At 38.9% G+C, this 19199-nt stretch overlaps 1 protein-coding gene across 1 annotated transcript in view; it reads right to left on the reverse strand.

The window, feature by feature from the left end:
- Positions 1 to 213: 213 nt before the first annotated feature.
- The window catches only part of LOC123837220 (phosphatase and actin regulator 1-like), a 45380-nt gene continuing 26394 nt past the window's right edge, over positions 214 to 19199 (reverse strand). Inside the window, exons 2-3 of the mRNA XM_045866113.1 lie at positions 2255 to 2469; positions 214 to 324 (exon numbers count right to left, since the gene is read on the reverse strand). Of these exons, the coding sequence (XP_045722069.1) occupies positions 214 to 324; positions 2255 to 2469 (326 nt within the window). The remainder of the gene's footprint in view (positions 325 to 2254; positions 2470 to 19199) is intronic.

Consider the following 19199-nt stretch of genomic DNA (forward strand, 5'->3'; position numbering starts at 1 on the left):
GCCTGATGTGAGCAGTGGAGTAGTAGGCGTGAGGCGTAGTAAACAGGCGGTAAATGTAGGTGGGCAGGGATAGAAAAGTTTTCGGTGGCTAGATCTTCTGTGTTTTCCCTGGGATTCCATCATTTGGAGGGACTGGGCACCCCTCCCCCACTTACAGTCATGTCTCTGTCACACAGTCCTTCGCTTCAGCACCACAGAGAGAGGACAGCTCCCCTAACCGCAGAACACAGCCCACTGCAGTCGCCCTCCCTTCTTTCCAACATCCTCTGGATGGTATTTCTCTTTCTTGCTGGTGTCTTTCTTGATTTTGCTTTTAGGGGGATTCTAAGGGACATATAGAAGGGACTGGAAGCTTGTTGGGCTTGTTTATTTCCAGATTAAAGGCAGACAAGTCTTGTCTGAAAAGTCCAATCTTTTAATTGGCCTCCAGAGTAATCCAACCAGAATAAAAGATTGCAAGTCACTGGATTTAATCTGGTGGCAAAATGGCTCAACCCAACTCAGGAGTGGCTGAAACTTGGAGCTCCCTTTTAGTGTTTTATGTTATTGTTTTGCTGTAAAAGTAAAACAAGGTAAACAACCTTTATTAACCCACTCTAGCCCTTTTTCTCCTGTGCTAAGCCAAAGACATTAAGGAATATACCAGAGTGTGGTAGCAAAGGGGTCAGTGGTACAATTTCTAATATCACTTAGTGAGAAAACAATCTCAGTCATAAAAGAAACTCTTCTCAGTCCTTTTGAAGACTCCTCACAACCACACCCTGAATCTGGAACATACAAGTGAAGGATTAAGAGTTCCATAATGAGACCATAGGCTACTACAGCATGCCACAAAAAAGGCCAAAGCTTCCCCCGATAAAGACCTCATTTCCCTAGCCCTAAATCCAGAGGAAAACATTTTAGGAGTGACAAGGAACATATGATCAAAACCCCAAATCACCAAGACAGGAAAATAGCACTCCAAGGACCTTGGCCACTTTGGTACTTTCCATTGCCATTCTTCCAGTTGTGAAGATATGGGTACGTGGCCACCACATCTTGTTTCTCTACTCAAAGTTTTTTCTTTTGTCCAAACTTCTCAATAGTGTATGCAATACTTATCATTTGAAGGTCCTCTTTGCTCCAACACATGCACACGCATACTTTGATTCTTTTCCATTTCCAGGGATTTAGTTTTCTAAAGAAAAAGGTATTAACTCGTTTCAAACCTATTTTGAGGGAGGGTCTTCAGAAAAATGCCCTCACTCTTTTTGCACTGGAATTGCTAGAATACTAAGGGACTCTGGAAAGGAAGAAACACAAGCTGGGGAGCTTAGGAGGCATTCAGAAAAGGCAGCACTATGAAGTTAGTGGCGAACAACTTCCTCCCAGTGATAGTGACCATCTACTAGTAACAGAGGGTGAGCTCGGCCTGTGAATCTGGAGCAGCTGCAGCAGAGGGGACAGCAGACATTGGGTGCCTCTTATCAGGTACCCTGAGAGGTCTCAACTGAAGCAGTTTGATTTTCTGAATCCCTCAGTCCTTTCTATTGCCCCTTCTTCTTCCTTCCCTCCATCCCTTCTTCCCTCCCTCTCTATCCTCCTCCCTCCCACCTCCCTCCTTCCTTTACCTCAGTTGTCCTTTTCACTTAATTCCATCTGGGCCAATTTGGGCACCAGTACCAGTGACAGAATCAAATCACCTAACATGTATCCTATGGACCGTGTTATTATTATCATCTTCCCTAGGGTTGCTCTCCAACTGCTTGGTGAAAGCATAAGGTCCTGTTCCTAGCTGTCATCCCCCCACTCTCTCCCCAGCCCACACCCGCAGCAGTGGTATCAACCCAGCAAAATCACCAGTCTGAATGTCACCAACAAGTTCCACCCTGTAGTAGCCCTGCCAGCAAACCTCACCAGCAGAGCCTTGCCAGACCCTCCGCCCACAGCCAGTGCACTCGCATCCCGATCCAGCTCTTGGTGATTCCTAAGATCATTGTTACCACTGACAACACTTTCTTCTCCTCATGGAAGGGGAAAGCCCGCGTGTGACTCCTGGGCGGATGTAGGGCTCCACGCACTACCCTCCCCCACCTCCGCAACACACACACACACACACACACACACACACACACACACACACACACCCCTCCGAATACCGGCGACACAAAGAGCGAGAGAGCGAGCCCGGCGCCCGGCTGGGTAGAAAGAGGGGCGGAAGGGAGGGCACTGCCGGGAGGGGGACACCCAAGGAGGGGCAGGGGGCTGAGCCAGCCGGCGAGGAGGGAAGGGAGACGAGGAAGCGGGGTGGAGGAGAGAGCAAGGCGAGAGGGTCGTCCTTACCTGCCCCTAGGTTGAAGGAGATCCTGGCTTCGGCGAGGTACGGCGTGTCGCTCTTGGAGCGGACTCTTCTGATGGGCCGCCGGTCTATATCATCCTCCGAAGATGCCGCCATTAATGTGGGAGGCAGGAGCAGGGTCGCCCGGCGAGCTGAGAGGGAAAAGGAGATGGAGAGAGAGAGGGAGGCGGAAAAGGGGAGGAGGGGAAAGGAAGAGGCTCACACACGGGGAGGGGGAGGGGAAAGGGGGATGGGAGAGGAAGGGAAGGGGACGGGGAGGGAGGGGGAAAAGAGGGGAAAAAGGAAAAAAAAGAGGGAGAGAGAAAGAAAGAGAGCAAAGGAGAGAAAAGGGTGAAGGGAGAGAAAGAAAATCCGTTAAGGATTTGTGGACTGGAGCAGAGATCAGGCTATCCCAGGCTTGCGCCCAGGGCTCCCCTAACTGCTCGTGCAGCCACAGGGCCAATGGGTCAGTGTTCCCGATTGACACCCCGCCTCCTGCCCGCAGCCCCAGTTTTCAGCTGTTGGCACAGATAGGCTGATGCGAAAGGGAAGACTCCAAAGCAAAGATGCCCAGTCAGCACTGTGCCCTCTCCCGCCAAACGCACTTACTCTGCTCTTCAAGTGCACACTAGGGTCTCCTTAGCCCACAGGATTCTCTAGACTGAGGATGCCTGGCCAGATATAAAAACTTCAGCTTTTCTTGCGTGGAATTATTATTGCTGGAGTGCAAGCCCCCGGTGGTCACTGAGGAGGGCTCTGCACACAGGGTATCCCTTCGCTCCCTCTTTCCCAACCCGGCGCTCAAATAAAGATGCAACCAGATCTGCAATCCTCAGAAGCCGTCTTACCTGCCCCCTTGAACCCTGGAGGTGGAGGGTAGAAGAAAAGTATATACAAGTTTGGGAGGAGTTCGGCAATAAAGTTTTCAGAGTTGATGCTTTGAATGTAGACTAGACATATTCACACAGAATTGAGTGACCCTCTTCTACAATCACTAACTTCTAGGATGTGTTTATGTCTACATAAATATCCATTCATTTTAACCTTTAACTTTCTCTTTATTTGGTGACTTTGGGGACAAATAATGGTCTTTGCATTGGACCTGTAGTCTCTATAACCCTGTGCCATTGAGGTGAAGATCAAGGGCGCTTTACATTTCTTTGAATGTTTGCACTGCAACCTTCCCACATTACACAGCACAGAAGGAAGTAGAAAGGTTTCTGGAGTGTGAATCAGAATGGTTTGATGCTCCTACTGAATCTATTGATGGGCTAAACTCTTTGATGTTTGTCTTTCTACAGCCTCAGTCACTTGGTCTTTTTGTAGCCTGATGTTGCCAATAAGAGCTCACCTGGAGTACACAGATAAACGTTGCCTTGATTCCCTCCCTGCTACAAAAAAGATCTCAGTGTCAAGTCATACCCTTCAATCTCAGAGGAAGAAGTGCTGCCCCAGCTCTGCAAGACTTCCCTCTGCACTTCAGCTGTCAGTTCAAACTCTTGCACCCTAGAATCTTCAGGCTCTCCACACGGGTCTTTTTACTTCACACATAGCTAGTAACTCTTCATCTTAGGAAAAATATAGCTGCCCTTGGCCTCACTGCTTTCTCAATCTCTACCAGACTATTTCCTTCCCATTCTGCTAAAGCTTCCCGTGGAACTCTTGCCCCACAGGCTCCATGTCTTCACCCTCAGTCCCCTCTTTCATCCCCACCACTGGTTTCTATCCCCAGCACCCAAAGTTATTTTAATGGTCATCATATCCTTTTAACAGTTAAATCCATTTCTTTTTTGTCTGCTCTGAAGTACATAGTAAACTATTCTTGAAATAGTCTCCTCCTTTGGCTTTCTGTACTAGACTTCCTTCCAAATCGTTCAGTTTCTAATTGTTTGCCAATTATCTGCATAGTTAATTTGAAATTGCTTATCCTGGCATGCAGAGCCTTTCACAACCTGACTTTAACGTGTTTTTCCAAACGCACCCCCCATTATTTGTTTCCAGTCTGCTCAGATTTGTCCCAGCCTGGCTTACTTCTGCATCTACACTTTTGCTTGTGTCACACACCACAAATTTCTTCCCTATAAACTTTCCATGTCCTCCCTCAGCAATGTCAGATAACTGTCCCACTAGTCTATGGCATGAACCCAGTACATAGTAAATGCTCAATAGATATATTTTAACAGAAGAAGGGAGGAGAAGAGAGGGAGGGGGGAAGGAGAGAAGCGAAAGAAGGAGTTGTTACATAAGTAATGAATAGTAAGGAGTGAACTGGGGACCAAACCTATATCTGCTTGATTTTAAATCCTGTGTCCTTAACCGGTATATTAGTTTGCTAAGTATATGTATTTGGTTGACTAGCCACACTTAAAATTCACTTTTCTATGACTTTTGTCTTATGATTATGTCCCATTTATCTCTGTTAAACATTGATTAAAAATGGATGCCTCCTCTCCCAGGAGGTAAAACAGAAGTCTTTGGCTCATCAAATGAACCATGAAGGTTAATGCTTTTACATGGCTAGTCAGGTTGCAAACAAATATTATGATTGTAACATTTAGGTTCAGGCTCTTAAGGAAGTGCAAAAGTAAGGAAATTGAGTCCAACAATTCTGAATACTGTAAAAACTCTACCTCTCTTTGAATTAAGGCAGTACCACTTGATTGTTCAAAATATTTGGGATTCTCCACCCTGTTGTATTTTCATTCTTCAACCATGTCTTAAAAACAAAACCCAGTAGAGTCCTTTGAAGAAACACCTAGCCCTAGCTTTCCCTGTGTTTCTTTGATTTTACATTTAATGGTTCTTGATATAGAGAAGTACATCTTTGGATTTCTAGATCTTCTTCCTTCAGCATTTTAGAAGATTAAGAACTTAACTTTGCCATTACTTTAGGTGTAATTTTCTTTAAAGGCGTCTAAATGTACTTTCATACAATTTCATTATGGACATTTTATTATTGAAACAATTCTAGATAGATACATTTTTGACAAAAATGACAGAAAAATACTACATCTGTCTACATGTTCTTGAATTAATTTATTGTGTTGTTATTTATATTATCTTCCATTTTTTGACTTCCCTAATTTACTGTTTTCTTTGTCTCACTAGTTTTTCCCATTTCCTTTTCACTTTGCCTCCTTTCTCACATCTTACAATTTGTTCACAAAATTGATCCCGTTTCATGTAGCTCCCTCTAATCCTGCATGAAGGACTCACTTCTGTGGGTTTGTTCTGATGTATCCACATTCTTTATTCTCTGGGATTCTGTTCATATATGTGATCTCTTATCATAAACCATCTGAGTGACATCAGGCAAGAAGCTCTGGGGTAGAATCTGGGATGCTGGGTGCTGCGCCCAGTACTACCACTACTACTTCACCAAGTAACACTGGGCAAGTCACTCACTCTACCAGGTTGGATCTCTGTCATGTCAGCTATAAAAATGGCAGGGTCAGCTAACATGATCTGAAAGGCCCCGCCCAACTCTAATACTCTATGATATTTGCAGCTATTTTCTATCTCTTCTTCCTTCCATGAATATCCATGGCATATTTTGTCTCTTAATCTAAGAAAATATATTGTTCCTTTGATTTGGAACTAACCATATTTAGGAAACCACATGGTATCCATATTTCTCTCAAGTGATTTCATATTATTCAAGTTTTATTTTATACAACTGTGTATCCTTTAGAATCTGTTTTTTTCCCCTCATACTGTTTCCATCATGTGGCAACACCCCTATGATTGTTTGTATGTGTGCATGTGTGGGTGTGGGTGTGTATATAGAAAGAACTGAATTCAACTGTGATCTCAACAACTTTTGAATATACTTTTTAAAAAAGATTTCTTCTTTTTGAGTAGGACTGCTGACTCAGGATGAGGATTTTTTTCTTTTCTAAAGCCAGTCAACATTTTAACACTGAAGACCCATACATGCATGTTATATCCAGACCTAGAGACAGAGAAAGAGAAGCAGCAAAATAGAGTGCTCAAAAAAGTAATATTTTATACTTCTATCACTAGCATGGAAGAAGATGAAGGTGGGAACAGAAGGAAGAAAGAAAAGAGCAATAATCCATCCTAATCAAGAAAACTCTTCAGGTGAGTGAGGCTTTAAAAATATTACTCAAAGTGTGTTTCTAGGACACCCTTACATTGATATCACTTAGAATACTTGTTAAAATGTAGATTTTCAAGGCCCCCAACCTGGACCTGCTGAATTTTGAGGGGATGAGAACTGGGTACCTAGGTTTTCAAAAGGCTCCTAACTTTGTCCATTCTCACCACCTGTAGTCAACATTATACTGGAAGTCTTGGTCAATGTAGTGATTTAAGTAAAAGAAAAGGAATTAGAAAGATACAATGATTGGAAAACAAGAATAAAATTGTGATTAGTCATATATGTCATGATAGTGTACATATAGAATCTATAAGAATCCAGACTATTAGAAATAATAAGTGAATTTGACAACATCACTGATACAATAGCAGCATAAAACATCAATTTTGTTTCAACATACTGACAAAATTAGAAAATATAATTTTAAAAGAACCATTTACAATAGTATCATAACCATCAAATACTTATGAATAAATCTCACAAAAGATGAGCAGGACCTCTACATGAAAAACTACAAAACATTCCTGAAAGAAATTAAGAAGACCTAAATAAATGAGGAGGGATGACTAAACCATTCTCATGCTCGTGGATTAAAAGACACACTATGGAAAGGCATCAGTCTCTTCAAATTGGTTTATAGATTCAATGAAATTCCAGTTAAAATTCAAGCTTTTTTTTTTTAATTGACAAGCTGATTCTAAAATTCGTATGAAAATGCAAAGGGATAAGACTAACCTTATCATGACAAATAAGAAAATAGCTGAAGGATTTACAGTAGAAGATACCAAGAATTACTATAAAGGTATAGAATTCAAAAACAAAGTAAGATAATTAGACAAATGGAAGAGAACAGAGAATTTAAAAATAGACCCATATATAAACAGTCACCTGATTATGACAAGAGTCCCACTGTAGTACTGTGAGGGAAAGATGGACTTTGCAATAAATGGTGCTTGATCACTTAGATATTCATATGGTGGAAAACAAATCTTGATCCCTATCTCACACCATACACAAATTCAATTCCAAATGGATTATGGACCTAAGTGTGAAAGGTAAACAATAAAGTTTCTAGAAGAAAATTTTTTCATAGAAGTATATTTCATGACCTAAGCAAAGATTTTACACAGGACATGAAAAGCACTAACAATAAAAGAATAAACAGACATGTTGATGCTACTAACATTAAGAACTTTTGTTCATCACAAGACAAAACTAAAAATGTAACATACCAAAATACGTGGGATGCATCTGAAACAGTGCTGATAGGGGAAATTATAGCACTAAATGTCCTGTGAGAGAAGAGGATATTCTCAAATCAATAATCCTACCTCAAGAACTTAGAAAAAGAAGAGGAAAATAAATCTAAAGTAAGTAGAAGGAAGAAACTAATAAAGATAAGATCAGAAGTCAGTGCAATTAAAATCATGGAAACAATAAAAAAGTAAATGAAACAAAAAGCTCGTTCTTCAAAAAAAATGATAAAATTGGTTAACTTTTAGCAAGCATAACAAAGATAAAAATAGAGAGCATACAAATTACCAATATCAGAAATCAAACAGGGGTAATCACTATAGATCCTCTATCTATTAAAAAGATATTATGAGAATACTACAAACATCTTTATGTTCATATATTCAACAACTTAGTAAAAATAAACTACATGCAGTGTTCTTAAATAAAGAAAAGACAGGGGTGCCTGGCTGGCTCAGTCAGTGGAGCATGCTACTCTTGATCTTGAGATCTCAGGATTATAAGTTCGAGCCCCACATTGAGTGTGGAGATTACTTTAAAAATAAATCTTAGGGGTACCTGGGTGGCTCAGTCAGTTAAGCATCTGCCTTTGGCTTGGGTCATGATCCCAGGGTCCTGGGATGGAGCCCCACCCCATCGGGCTCCCTGTTCTGTGCTCCTCCCCCCACTCGTGCTCTCTCTTTCTCTCTCAAATAAATAAATAAATAAATAAATAAAATCCTTAAAAAATAAAGAAAAGACATCATTAGGGGAGTGGAAAGGCAAGCCACAGAGTGCGAGAAGATACTTTCAGATTTGTATATGACAAAGGACTTGTAATCAGAATATATAAAGATTCTCTAAAACAATAATGAAAAGACAGACAACACAACTTAATATTTTCTTAAAAAATGGGCGAAAGACTTGAATAGGCACTTCACACACAAGAAAATCCAAATGTTCAATAAGCGTAAGAAAAGATGCTTAGAATCATTACTTAAAGGTAAATTCAAATAAAAACCTCAGTGACATATCATTACACATCTGCCAATCTGGCTAAAACTTTAAAGTCATTCAATGCCAAGTTTTGGTAAGGATGTTGAAGAATTGGAGCTCTTCTGAAAGCTGGTGGAAATGTAAGCTTGTAAAACCACTCTGGAAAACCATTTACAAAGAAAGTATACATAAATATAGGTAAAAACACAAATACCCTATGACATGGACATGCATGTCCATAGCAGGTGTTTCCATAATGGCCCCAAACTGGAAACAACCCAAATGGCCATCAAAAGCAAAATATACAAAAATGATTGTAATATCTTCATTGCAGTGTTATACTTCATGAAAATGAAAAAGAACAAACTATCACTATAAGCAACAAGATAGATGAATCTCTTAGGCATAATGTTGAACAAAAGAAGCCAGATCCATACATTATATGAATATTTGTATATTCCATTTATGTGAAGTGCAAGAAAAATAAATAAAGCTAATATACAGTGATAGGTGGTTAATTAGAAAGATAATGTCTTAGAGGGGTCACAAAGGAACCTTTCTCTATCTTGACTTGAGTGGTGATTATACATTTTAGAAAAAGTAATTACTTTTGTAAAAAGTTCATTAAGTTATACATTTTATATTTGTGTATATCACTATATATTATATACCACTAAAAAATAAATTTTAGAAAGCTTTCAGTTCACAGAATTGTGCTTACTTTAATAAAAATTTGCTAGCTGCCATTTAGAAATAAAACATTTATATTATTATATAAACAAATATATCCTGGAGAATATTATGGTATGTGGAGTATTATAGTTATTTGATACCAACTATTATTATCAATTTAAAAATAAATGTACAAGCTCTTTTTTAAGTTAAAAGAATCTTCCAGGTTATTAATATGCACAAATAAATATGATAACCATTGCATTTAAGTACCAAATATTTACAAAACCACACTATTAAGAACAATTTAATTTGATCTGATTAAATAGTTTCCTAATGACTTGGGCCATTTTTGTGATTATCAACATTCCACTGCCCCAAAATTCTGTAGGTTTTTTTTTTTTTTTCTGTCTCAGCCTTAGTTTTAGGCTATCATCATATCTGTCTTTTATAACCATGATCTTTTAAGTATTCTATTCCCAGCATTCTGTGCTGCATTAAAAACAACAACAAATAACTAGATTGGAAATGCATATAAGGAATAACGAAAGAATGATGAGAGTAGGCTTCTTGTTATGCCAGAAACAAGGCAGCATTCTTCCAAATTAAACAACTTGAAGGGGGTTGCATTGTCCCCCTTGCAGGAGCCAGCTTGAAGGGGGTTGCATTGGCCAAATCTGGAACAATGTGAGAATAAAAAATAATTAAGTCCACTAATAAATGAAAATTATTAATAATGGGTATTCATGAGTCCTAATAATAAATAGATAAGTGGATAAAACTGGTAATAATTGGATAAGTAACTAGATAAGTAAATGCAGGAAAGGGGGGGACTCTTGCTTCCAGTAGAATGCAGAGAGCTGACATATCCGTTCAGAAGGAGTGCAGAAGTTACAAAATCATCATTTTGCAGTCTTTGTAACAAAGATCAAGCAAAAAAAAAATCAAGATCAAGTAAGGATTCATAATAGATGCTAAGTCTAGGGGGAAGTTTTGATGATGATATTTTCATGATCTTAAAGTTTCTTCCCACAGATTTATTAGTTTCAAGGAAGGAAATGGAAAACACCTTGACTGGGCAATCAAAATTACCATCACCAAGGAGGGACAAATGGACATGGAGTGCCTCCAGATATGACACCTGATGAACACAACATTACTCTTGGAGTGGTCCAGCCTAGAATGCATAACCTGAGTAGAATGATGAGGAAATATCAGACAACCTCAAAAGTAGGAAGTGTTTATTAAAAAAGGGGAAGGGGCACTGTATTTCTAAAAAAAAATGCCAATGTTCTAAAAGACAAATTAAGGCTTTGAAAGTTTCCAGATAAAAGGAGGTAAAAGATATCTGACTCTAGACTGGACTCTGTACTGGAGTCAGATCTTAGACTGAACTGATTCTAGATCCTGTCTTGAAGGGAAAAAGTGCTATAAAGGACATTCCAGGATCAGCTGAGAAAATTTAAATTCAAAGAGCAGATTAAAGTATAAGTGTTAAAGAGGCAAAAGACCTGTGCTCTGAAAACTATAAAACACTGCTGAAAAAGATTGAAGATGACACAAAGAAATGGAGAAACATTCCATGCTCATAGATTGGAAGAAAAAATATTGAGTTATAATGTCTATATGACCCAAAGCAATCTACACATTCAATGAAATCCCTATCAAAATACCAATAGCATTTTTCACAGAGCCAGAAGAAACAATCCTACAATTTGATTGGAAAAACAAAAGATCCCAAATAGCCAAAGCAGTTCTGAAAAAGAAAAGCAAAGCTGGAGGCAACACAGTTCCAGACTTCAAGTTATATTACAAAGCTGTAATGATGAAAACAGTATGGTGCTGGCAAAAAAACAGACACATAGATCAACAGAACAGAATAGGAAACCCAGAAAAGAGCCCACAACTATATGGTCAACTAATCTTCGCAAGAGCAGGAAAGACTATCCAATGGGAAAGACAGTCTCTTCAACAAATGGTGTTGGGAAAAATGGACAGCCACATGCAGAAGAATGAACCCGGACCACTTCCTTACACCATACACAAAAATAAATTCAAAATGGATTAAAGACCTAAATGTGAGCCATGAAACCATAAAAATTCTAGAGGAGGACACAGGCAGTAACCTCTTTGACATTGGCGATAGCAACTTCTTTCTAGATATGTCTCCTGAGGCAAGGAAACAAAACAAAAATAAATGATTGGGACTACATCAAAATAAAAAACATCTGCACAGTGAAGGAAACAACAAAACTAAAAGGAAACCCATGGGATGGGAGAAGCTATTTGCAAATGACATATCTGATAAAGGATTGGTATCCAAAAACATATAAAGAACTTACAAAACTCAACACCCAAAAAATGAATAGTCCCATTAAAAAGGGGCAGAAAGACCACAGGATCATGACCTGAGCCGAAGGCAGATGCCTAACGACTGAGCCAAGGAGCCTGCTTCTCCCTCTCCCTCTGCTGCTCCCCCTGCTTGGGTTCTCTCTCTTGCTGTCAAATAAATAAATATAATCTTTAAAAAATAATAAAATAAAATAAAAAGTCTACTATTAAAAAAAGGGGGGGCAGAAGACATGAAGAGATATTTTTCTAAAGAAGACATACACATGACCAACAGGCACATGAAAAGATGCTCAATATCACTGATCATCAGGGAAATACAAATCAAAACTATGATGAGATATCACCCCACACCTGTCAGAATGGCTAAAACCAACACAAGAAACAACTGGTGTTGGCAAGGATACAAAGAAAGGAGAACACTCTTGCACTGTTGGTGGAATGCAAACTGGGGCAGCCACTCTGGAGAACAGTATGGAGGTTCCTCAAAAAGTTAAAAATAGAACTACCCTACCATCTAGCAATTGCACTTCTAGGTATTTACCCAAAGAATATAAAAATACAGATTCAAAGGGATACATACACCCTGATGTTTATAGCAGCATTATCTGCAGTAGCCAAATTATGAAAATAGCCCAAGTATCCATTGACTGATGAATGGATAAAGAAGATGTGTATATTTATACAAGGGAATATTATCCAACCATAAAAAGAATGAAATCTTGCCATTTGCAATGATGTGGATGGAACTAGAGGGTATTATGCTAAGCGAAATAAATTAGTCAGAGAAAGACAAATACCATATGATCTCACTCATATGTGGAATTTAAGAAACAAAAAATGAACAAAGGGGAAAAAAAGAGAGGCAAACCAAGAAACAGATTCTTAACCCTAGAGAACAAATTGATGGTTACTAGAAGGGAGGGGGGGGGGGAGATGGGTGAAGTAGGTGATGGGGATTGAGTGCACTTTTTGTGATGAGTACTGGTGTTGTATAGTGTTCAATCACTATATTGTACACCTGAGACTAATATTACACTGTATGTTAACTAACTAGATTTGGATAAAAACTTTAAAAATATATAAAGTATCAATGTTAAATGTACTGCAGTTGACAGCTGTGCTCTGGTTATGAAAGAGGCTATCCTATTCCTATTCTTAGGAAATACACAGTAAAGTATTAGGGATAAAGGGCCATGATGGCTTAGGAAAAAATATGTATGTACATATATACACACACAAAATCAAACAGACACACAACTTCATGTATATATTCTTTTTCCCTCCCTCTTCTGCGCCCTCCCTCTCTCAATATAAATATACACTTTTACATTCCTCTTTGGATAGAACAATCGATCAACTGGTAGATAGATAGAGGCAAGAGAGCAAATGATAAGCAAATGGGGTTAAATATGATCAATGGGTGAATCTGAGTAAAGGTAAATAATATGCTTTGTACTATTTTGTTTTTGCAACTTTTTTGTAAGTTTTTTCTAATAAAAGTTAGAAGTTACTAGTAAAAACGTGTTTCTTTCTATTTAGGAGAGTTTCCAAGGACTAGAGATGATGTGCCATCCTTGCTTTCAATCTTTCTAAAAAATTATCATTGTCAGTTATTCACATAGGCTCTGGATAAATACAGTATTGATCTTTAAGGGTAACCTGTCCTGCAATTATGCTAAAGGTCTTTGGATTTTTGTTTAAAAATTTAAAAATTAATTGATTGATAGAGGACTCAAGCAGATTAAGAACCTGCGCTGTATAGATGAAGTATATATGTCAGTATTTTGCATATTTAACCTGAGTAAAAACTACAAGAACCTTCTCACCTCACAGTTAAAATGAGTATGATGCCAGGGCACCTGGATGGCTCAATCGGCTAAGCGTCCAACTCTTGATTTCAGCTCAGGTCATGATCTCAGGGTTGTGAGATTAAGCCCCTCTCGGCTCCACGCTGGGCATGGAGCCTACTTAAGATTCTCTCTCTCTCTCCCCCTCTGCCTCTCCCCCTGACCCCCTCTCCCCTCTCCCTCTCTAAAAATAAATAAATAAATAAGTAAATAAATAAAATGAGTATGATGTCACTAACTGCAGTGATGTTATTCAAAATCATTCATGTAGAAAATACAAAATGAGGGGCGCCTGGGTGGCTCAGTTGGTTAAGCAACTGCCTTCGGCTCAGGTCATGATCCTGGAGTCCCAGGATCGAGTCCCGCATCGGGCTCCCTGCTCAGCGAGGAGCCTGCTTCTCCCTCTGACCCTCCCCCCTCTCATGTACTCTCTCTCATTCTTGCTCTCTCAAATAAATAAATAAATCTTTAAAAAAAAAAAAGAAAATACAAAATGTAAATGATAAGGATCAGTGTTATTAACTGCAATATCAACCCTAAAACTTTGCATTAGTAACATACATTTTAAATAGGTTTAACAAAAACATCTCCAAAAGACTTTTGGGCTTTTTATTATAACTAAATTTAGTAAGTAACTGCTGAGATATTTGTTCTTTTCTATAAATATGCATACTTTGCTAGAAAACCCAGAATCTGTGGAATTGTTATTGGTACATCTTGGCTCTCTCTGCCTAAACTTACCATTAAATGAGCTATCCACTCCACAAAGTTCTGGTATGAATCCTCTTTTCTTTCTGGCTAATTTTGTGGGGCCCACGAAGGAGAGGGGGTGGCTGCCTTGCTTTTATAATTGCTGCCTAGAATTCCAGCTCCACAGTGTTTACTGGCCCTAATTCAGATCTTTCACACTGCACAACTTTGGAGGTACACCATTTTCATCTTAGTCTATGTGAATAGAACTATGGAATTTTGAAGTCCATAGCAGTCTCCAAAGGTGGTGGCTTCCCAAAGAGATGGTTCCGTGCCTGGCATCCAGGCCAGCCCTGTTTCCAATAATAGTAAGGGTCTAACATTGGCTTTGTTCTAACTCTTCTTTTAAAGCTTTAATATCTAGCTTTCCTTGAATTAATACCTGGATAAAGATGGATGCAAGACAACTTAATAGCTACCTTAACATTGACATAGTGGCTTCTTCTCCAGAGGGACTACATTTTGTTTTTTGTAAAATTTACCTAATTTTAAAATCACTTGAGGCTTTGAGATATATTAACAACATCTGCCATGTTTTTTTACTTCTTTTGAAAATTTTCTGCTCCTGTAAAAATGTGTGTGTGTTGTTATAGCCAGCCTCCAAATGGCCCCCAACGATCCCCAACTCCTGGTATTCATACCCTTGTGTAGTCCCCTCCCATATCAAGGTTGGTCTCTGTGACCACTAGAATATGCTAGAAGTGACGGTGTATCATTTCCAAAGCCAGGTCATAAGATACATGTGACTCTACCCTGCTTTATCTTTGGGTCTCTTGCTTGAAAGAAGCCAGCTGGAATGTCATGGGGGAACCCGCGCAAGAAGCCTAGGGAGGGGCACATTGGCAAGCACTGAGACTCCTGAGAGAGCCATGTTGGAATCCCTAGTCAAGTCTTTGGATGACTGCAGCCTTTTTCTCAGGGGGCAGTTCTTTTGTTTTGTTTTAAATTTTAGGTAGTTAACATACAGAGCAATATTGGTTTCTGGAGTAGAATTCAGTGATTCATCACTTACATACAACACCCAGAGCTCATCATAACAAGTGCCCTCCTTAATCCCCATCCCCCATCTAGTCCATCCCCCACCCATCTCCCTCCAACAACTCAGTTTGTTCTCTATCATTAAGAGTCTCTTATGGTTTGTTTCCCTCTCTCCTTTTCTTCATTTCCCCCTTCCCATGTGTTCCTGTTTTCTTTTTTAAATTCCACATATGAGTGAAATCATATGGTATTTGTCTTTCTCTGACTGACTTATTTTACTTAGCATAATACACTCTAGCTCCATCCATGTCATTGCAAATGGCAGGATTTCATTCTTTTTTGATGGCTGAGTAATATCCCACAGTTGTGTGTGTGTGTGTGTGTGTGTGTGTGTGTGTGACGTCTTCTTTTTCCATTCATCAGTTGATGGACATTTGGGCTCTCTCCATAGTTTGGCTATTATTGATAATGCTGCTATAAACATTGGGGTGCCTGTATCCCTTTGATTCTGTATTTTTATACCCTTTGGGTAAATACCTAGTAGAGCAATTGCTGGATCATAGGGTAGTTCTATTTTTAACATTTTGAGGAACCTCCATACTGTTCTCCACAGTGGCTGCACTAGTTTGCATTCCCACCAACAATGCAAGAGGTTTCCCCTTTCTCTGCATCCTTGCCAACACCTGTTGTTTCCTGTGTTGTTAATTTTAGCCATTCTAACAGGTGTGAGGTGGTATTTCATAGTAGTTTTGATTTGTATTTCCCTGATGATCAGTGACGCTGAGCATCTTTTCGTGTGTCTGTTAGCCATCTGGATGCCTTTTTTTGAAAAGTGTCTATTCATATCTTCCATCCATTTCTTAACTGGGTTATTTGTTTTTTGGGTGTTGAGTTTGGTAAGTTCTTTGTAGATTTTGGATACTAACCCTTTAGCAGATATGTCATTTGCAAATATCTTCTCCCATTCTGTAGGCTGCCTTTTAGTGTTGTTGGTTGTTTCCTTTGCTGTGCAGAAGTTTTTTATCTTGATGAAGTCCCAATAGTTCATTTTTGCTTTTGTTTCCCTTGCCTGTGGTGACATGTCTAGAAGGTGCTACAGCCGAGGTCAAAGAGGTTTCTGCCTGTGGTCTCCTCTACGATTTTGATGGTTTCCTGTCTCACATTAAGATCTTTCATCTATTTTGAATTTTTTTTGTGTGTATGGTGTAAGAAAGTGGTCCAGCTTCATTCTTCTGCATGTTGCTGTCCAGTTTCCCCAACACCATTTGTTGAAGAGATTGTCTTTTTACCATTGGATATTCTTTCCTGCTTTGTCAAAGATTAGTTGTATAGTTGTGGGTCCATTTCTGGGTTCTCTATTCTGTTCCATTGATCTATGTGTCTGTTTTTGTGCTAGTACCATACTGTCTTGATGATTACAGCTTTGTAATAGAGCTTGAAATCCAGAATCATGATGCCTCCAGCTTTGTTTTTCTTTTTCAGAATTGCTTTGGCTATTTGGGGTCTTTGTGGTTCTGTACAAATTTTAGGATTGTTTGTTCTGGTTCTGTGAAAAATGCTGGTGGTATTTTGATGGGGATTGCATTAAATGTGTAGATTGCTTTGGGTCATACAGACATTTTAACAATGTTCTTCCAATCAACAAGCATGGAATACTTTTCCATTTCTTTGAGTCCTCTTCAATTTCTTTCATAAGTGTTCTATAATTTCAGAGTATAGATCTTTTGCTTCTTTAGTTAGATTTATCCCTAGGTATCTTGGTTTTGGTGCAGTTGCAAATGGGATCGATTCCTTGATTTCTTTTTCTGCTACTTTGCTATTGGTGTATAGAAATGCAACAGATTAACATAAGAATAAAAAAAAAAGAAATGCAACAGATTTCTGCACATTGATTTTATATCCTGAGACTTTGCTGAATTTATGTCTGAGTTCTAGCAATTTTTTGGTTGAGTCTTTCGGGTTTTCTACATAGAGCATCATGTCATCTGTCAAGGTGTAAGTTTGACTTCTTCCTTGCCAATTTGGATGCCTTCTATTTCTTTTTGTTTGATTGTTGAGGCTAAGATTTCCAGTACTATGTTAAATAGTAATGGTGAGAATGGACATCCTTGTTTTGTTCCTGACTATAGGGGAAAGGCTCTCAGTTTCCCCATTGAGGGTGATATTAGCTGTGGGTCTTTTGTATATGGCTTTTATGATGTTGTGGTATGTTCCATCTATCCCTACTTTATTGAGGGTTTTTATCAGTTATGCATAATGTATTTTGTCAAATTTTTTCTTCATTTTTCGCAGGATCATACAGATTTTTTTTGTCTTTTATTTTTTTATTTTTATCTATTGTTTTTATTAACATATAATGTATTATTTGTTTCAGGGGTACAGATCTGTGATTCATCAGTCTTACCCAATTCACAGCACTCACCATAGTACTTACCCTCCCCAATGTCCATCACCCAGCCACCCCATCCCTCCCACCCCCCTCCACTCCAGCAACCCTCAATTTGTTTCCCAAGATTAAGAGTCTCTTATGGTTTGTCTGCCTCTCTAGTTTCATCTTGTTTCATTTTTCCCTCCCTTCCCCTATGATCCTCTGTCTTGTTTCTCAAATTCCTCACATCAGTGAGATCATATGATACTTGTCTTTCTCTGATTGACTTATTTTGTTTAGCATAAGACCCTATAGTTCCATCCACATCACTGCAAATGGTAAGATTTCATTTTTTGATGGTTGCATAATATTCCATTGTATAATATATACCACAGCTTCTTTATCGATTCATCTGTCGATAGACATCTGGGCTCTTTCCATAGTTTGGCTCTTGTGGACATTGCTGCTATAAGCATTGGGGTGCACATGCCCCTTCAGATCACTACATTTGTATCTTTGGGGTAAATACCCAGTAGTGCAATTGCTGGGTTATAGGGTAGCTCGGTTTTTACCTTTTTGAGGAACCTCCATACTATATTCCAGAGTGGCTATACCAGCTTGCATTCCCCCCAACAGTGTAGGAGGGTTCCCCTTTCTCTGCATCCTGGCCAACATCTGTCATTTCCTGACTTGTTAATTTTAGCCATTCTGACTGATATAAGGTGGTATCTCATTGAGGTTTTGGTTTGTATTTCCCTGATGCCAAGTGATGTTGAGCACTTTTTCATGTGTCTGTTGGCCATTTGGATGTCTTCTTTGCAGAAATGTCTGTTCATGTTTTCTGCCCATTTCTTGATTGGATTATTTGTTCTTTGGGTGTTGAGTTTGGTAAGTTCTTTATAGATTTTGGATACTAGCCCTTTATCTGATAAGGATCATACAGTTCTTATCCTTTCTTTCTTTTTTTTTTTTAATATGGTGTATCACGTTGATTGATTTGCAAATATTAAACCACCCCTGCAGCCCAGGAATAAAACCCACTGATCATGGTGAATAATTCTTTTAAGGTACTGTTGAGTTCACTTTGCTAGTATTTTGTTGAGACTTTTTGCATCCACATTCATTGGGATATTGGCCTGTAATTCTCCTTTTTAGTGGGGTTTTGTCTAGTTTTGGAGTCAAGGTAATGCTGACTTTGTAGGTTTGGAAGTTTTCCTTCCATTTCTATTTTTTGAAACAGTTTGAGAAGAATAGGTATTAACTCTTTTAAATGTTATGATAGAATTCCTTTGGGAAGCCATCCAGCCCAGGACTTTTGTTTGTTGGGAGATTTTTGATAATTGATTCAATGACTTTGCTGGTTATGGGTCTGCTCAAATTTCCTATTTCTTCCTGTTTCAGTTTTGGTAGTTTGTAAGTTTCTAAGAATTTGTCCATTTCTTCCAGGTTGCCCAGTTTGTTGGCATATAATTTTTAATTTTCTTATAATAGTCCGTATTTCTGTGGTGCTGTGATCTCTCCTCTATCATTTGTGATTTTATCTCTTTGGGTCCTTTCTCTTTTCTT

Source organism: Mirounga angustirostris, unplaced genomic scaffold (genome assembly GCF_029215605.1).
Source record: "Mirounga angustirostris isolate CCGP_5_RB_7025 unplaced genomic scaffold, mMirAng1.0.hap1 SCAF_8, whole genome shotgun sequence".
Classification (NCBI taxonomy): domain Eukaryota; kingdom Metazoa; phylum Chordata; class Mammalia; order Carnivora; family Phocidae; genus Mirounga; species Mirounga angustirostris.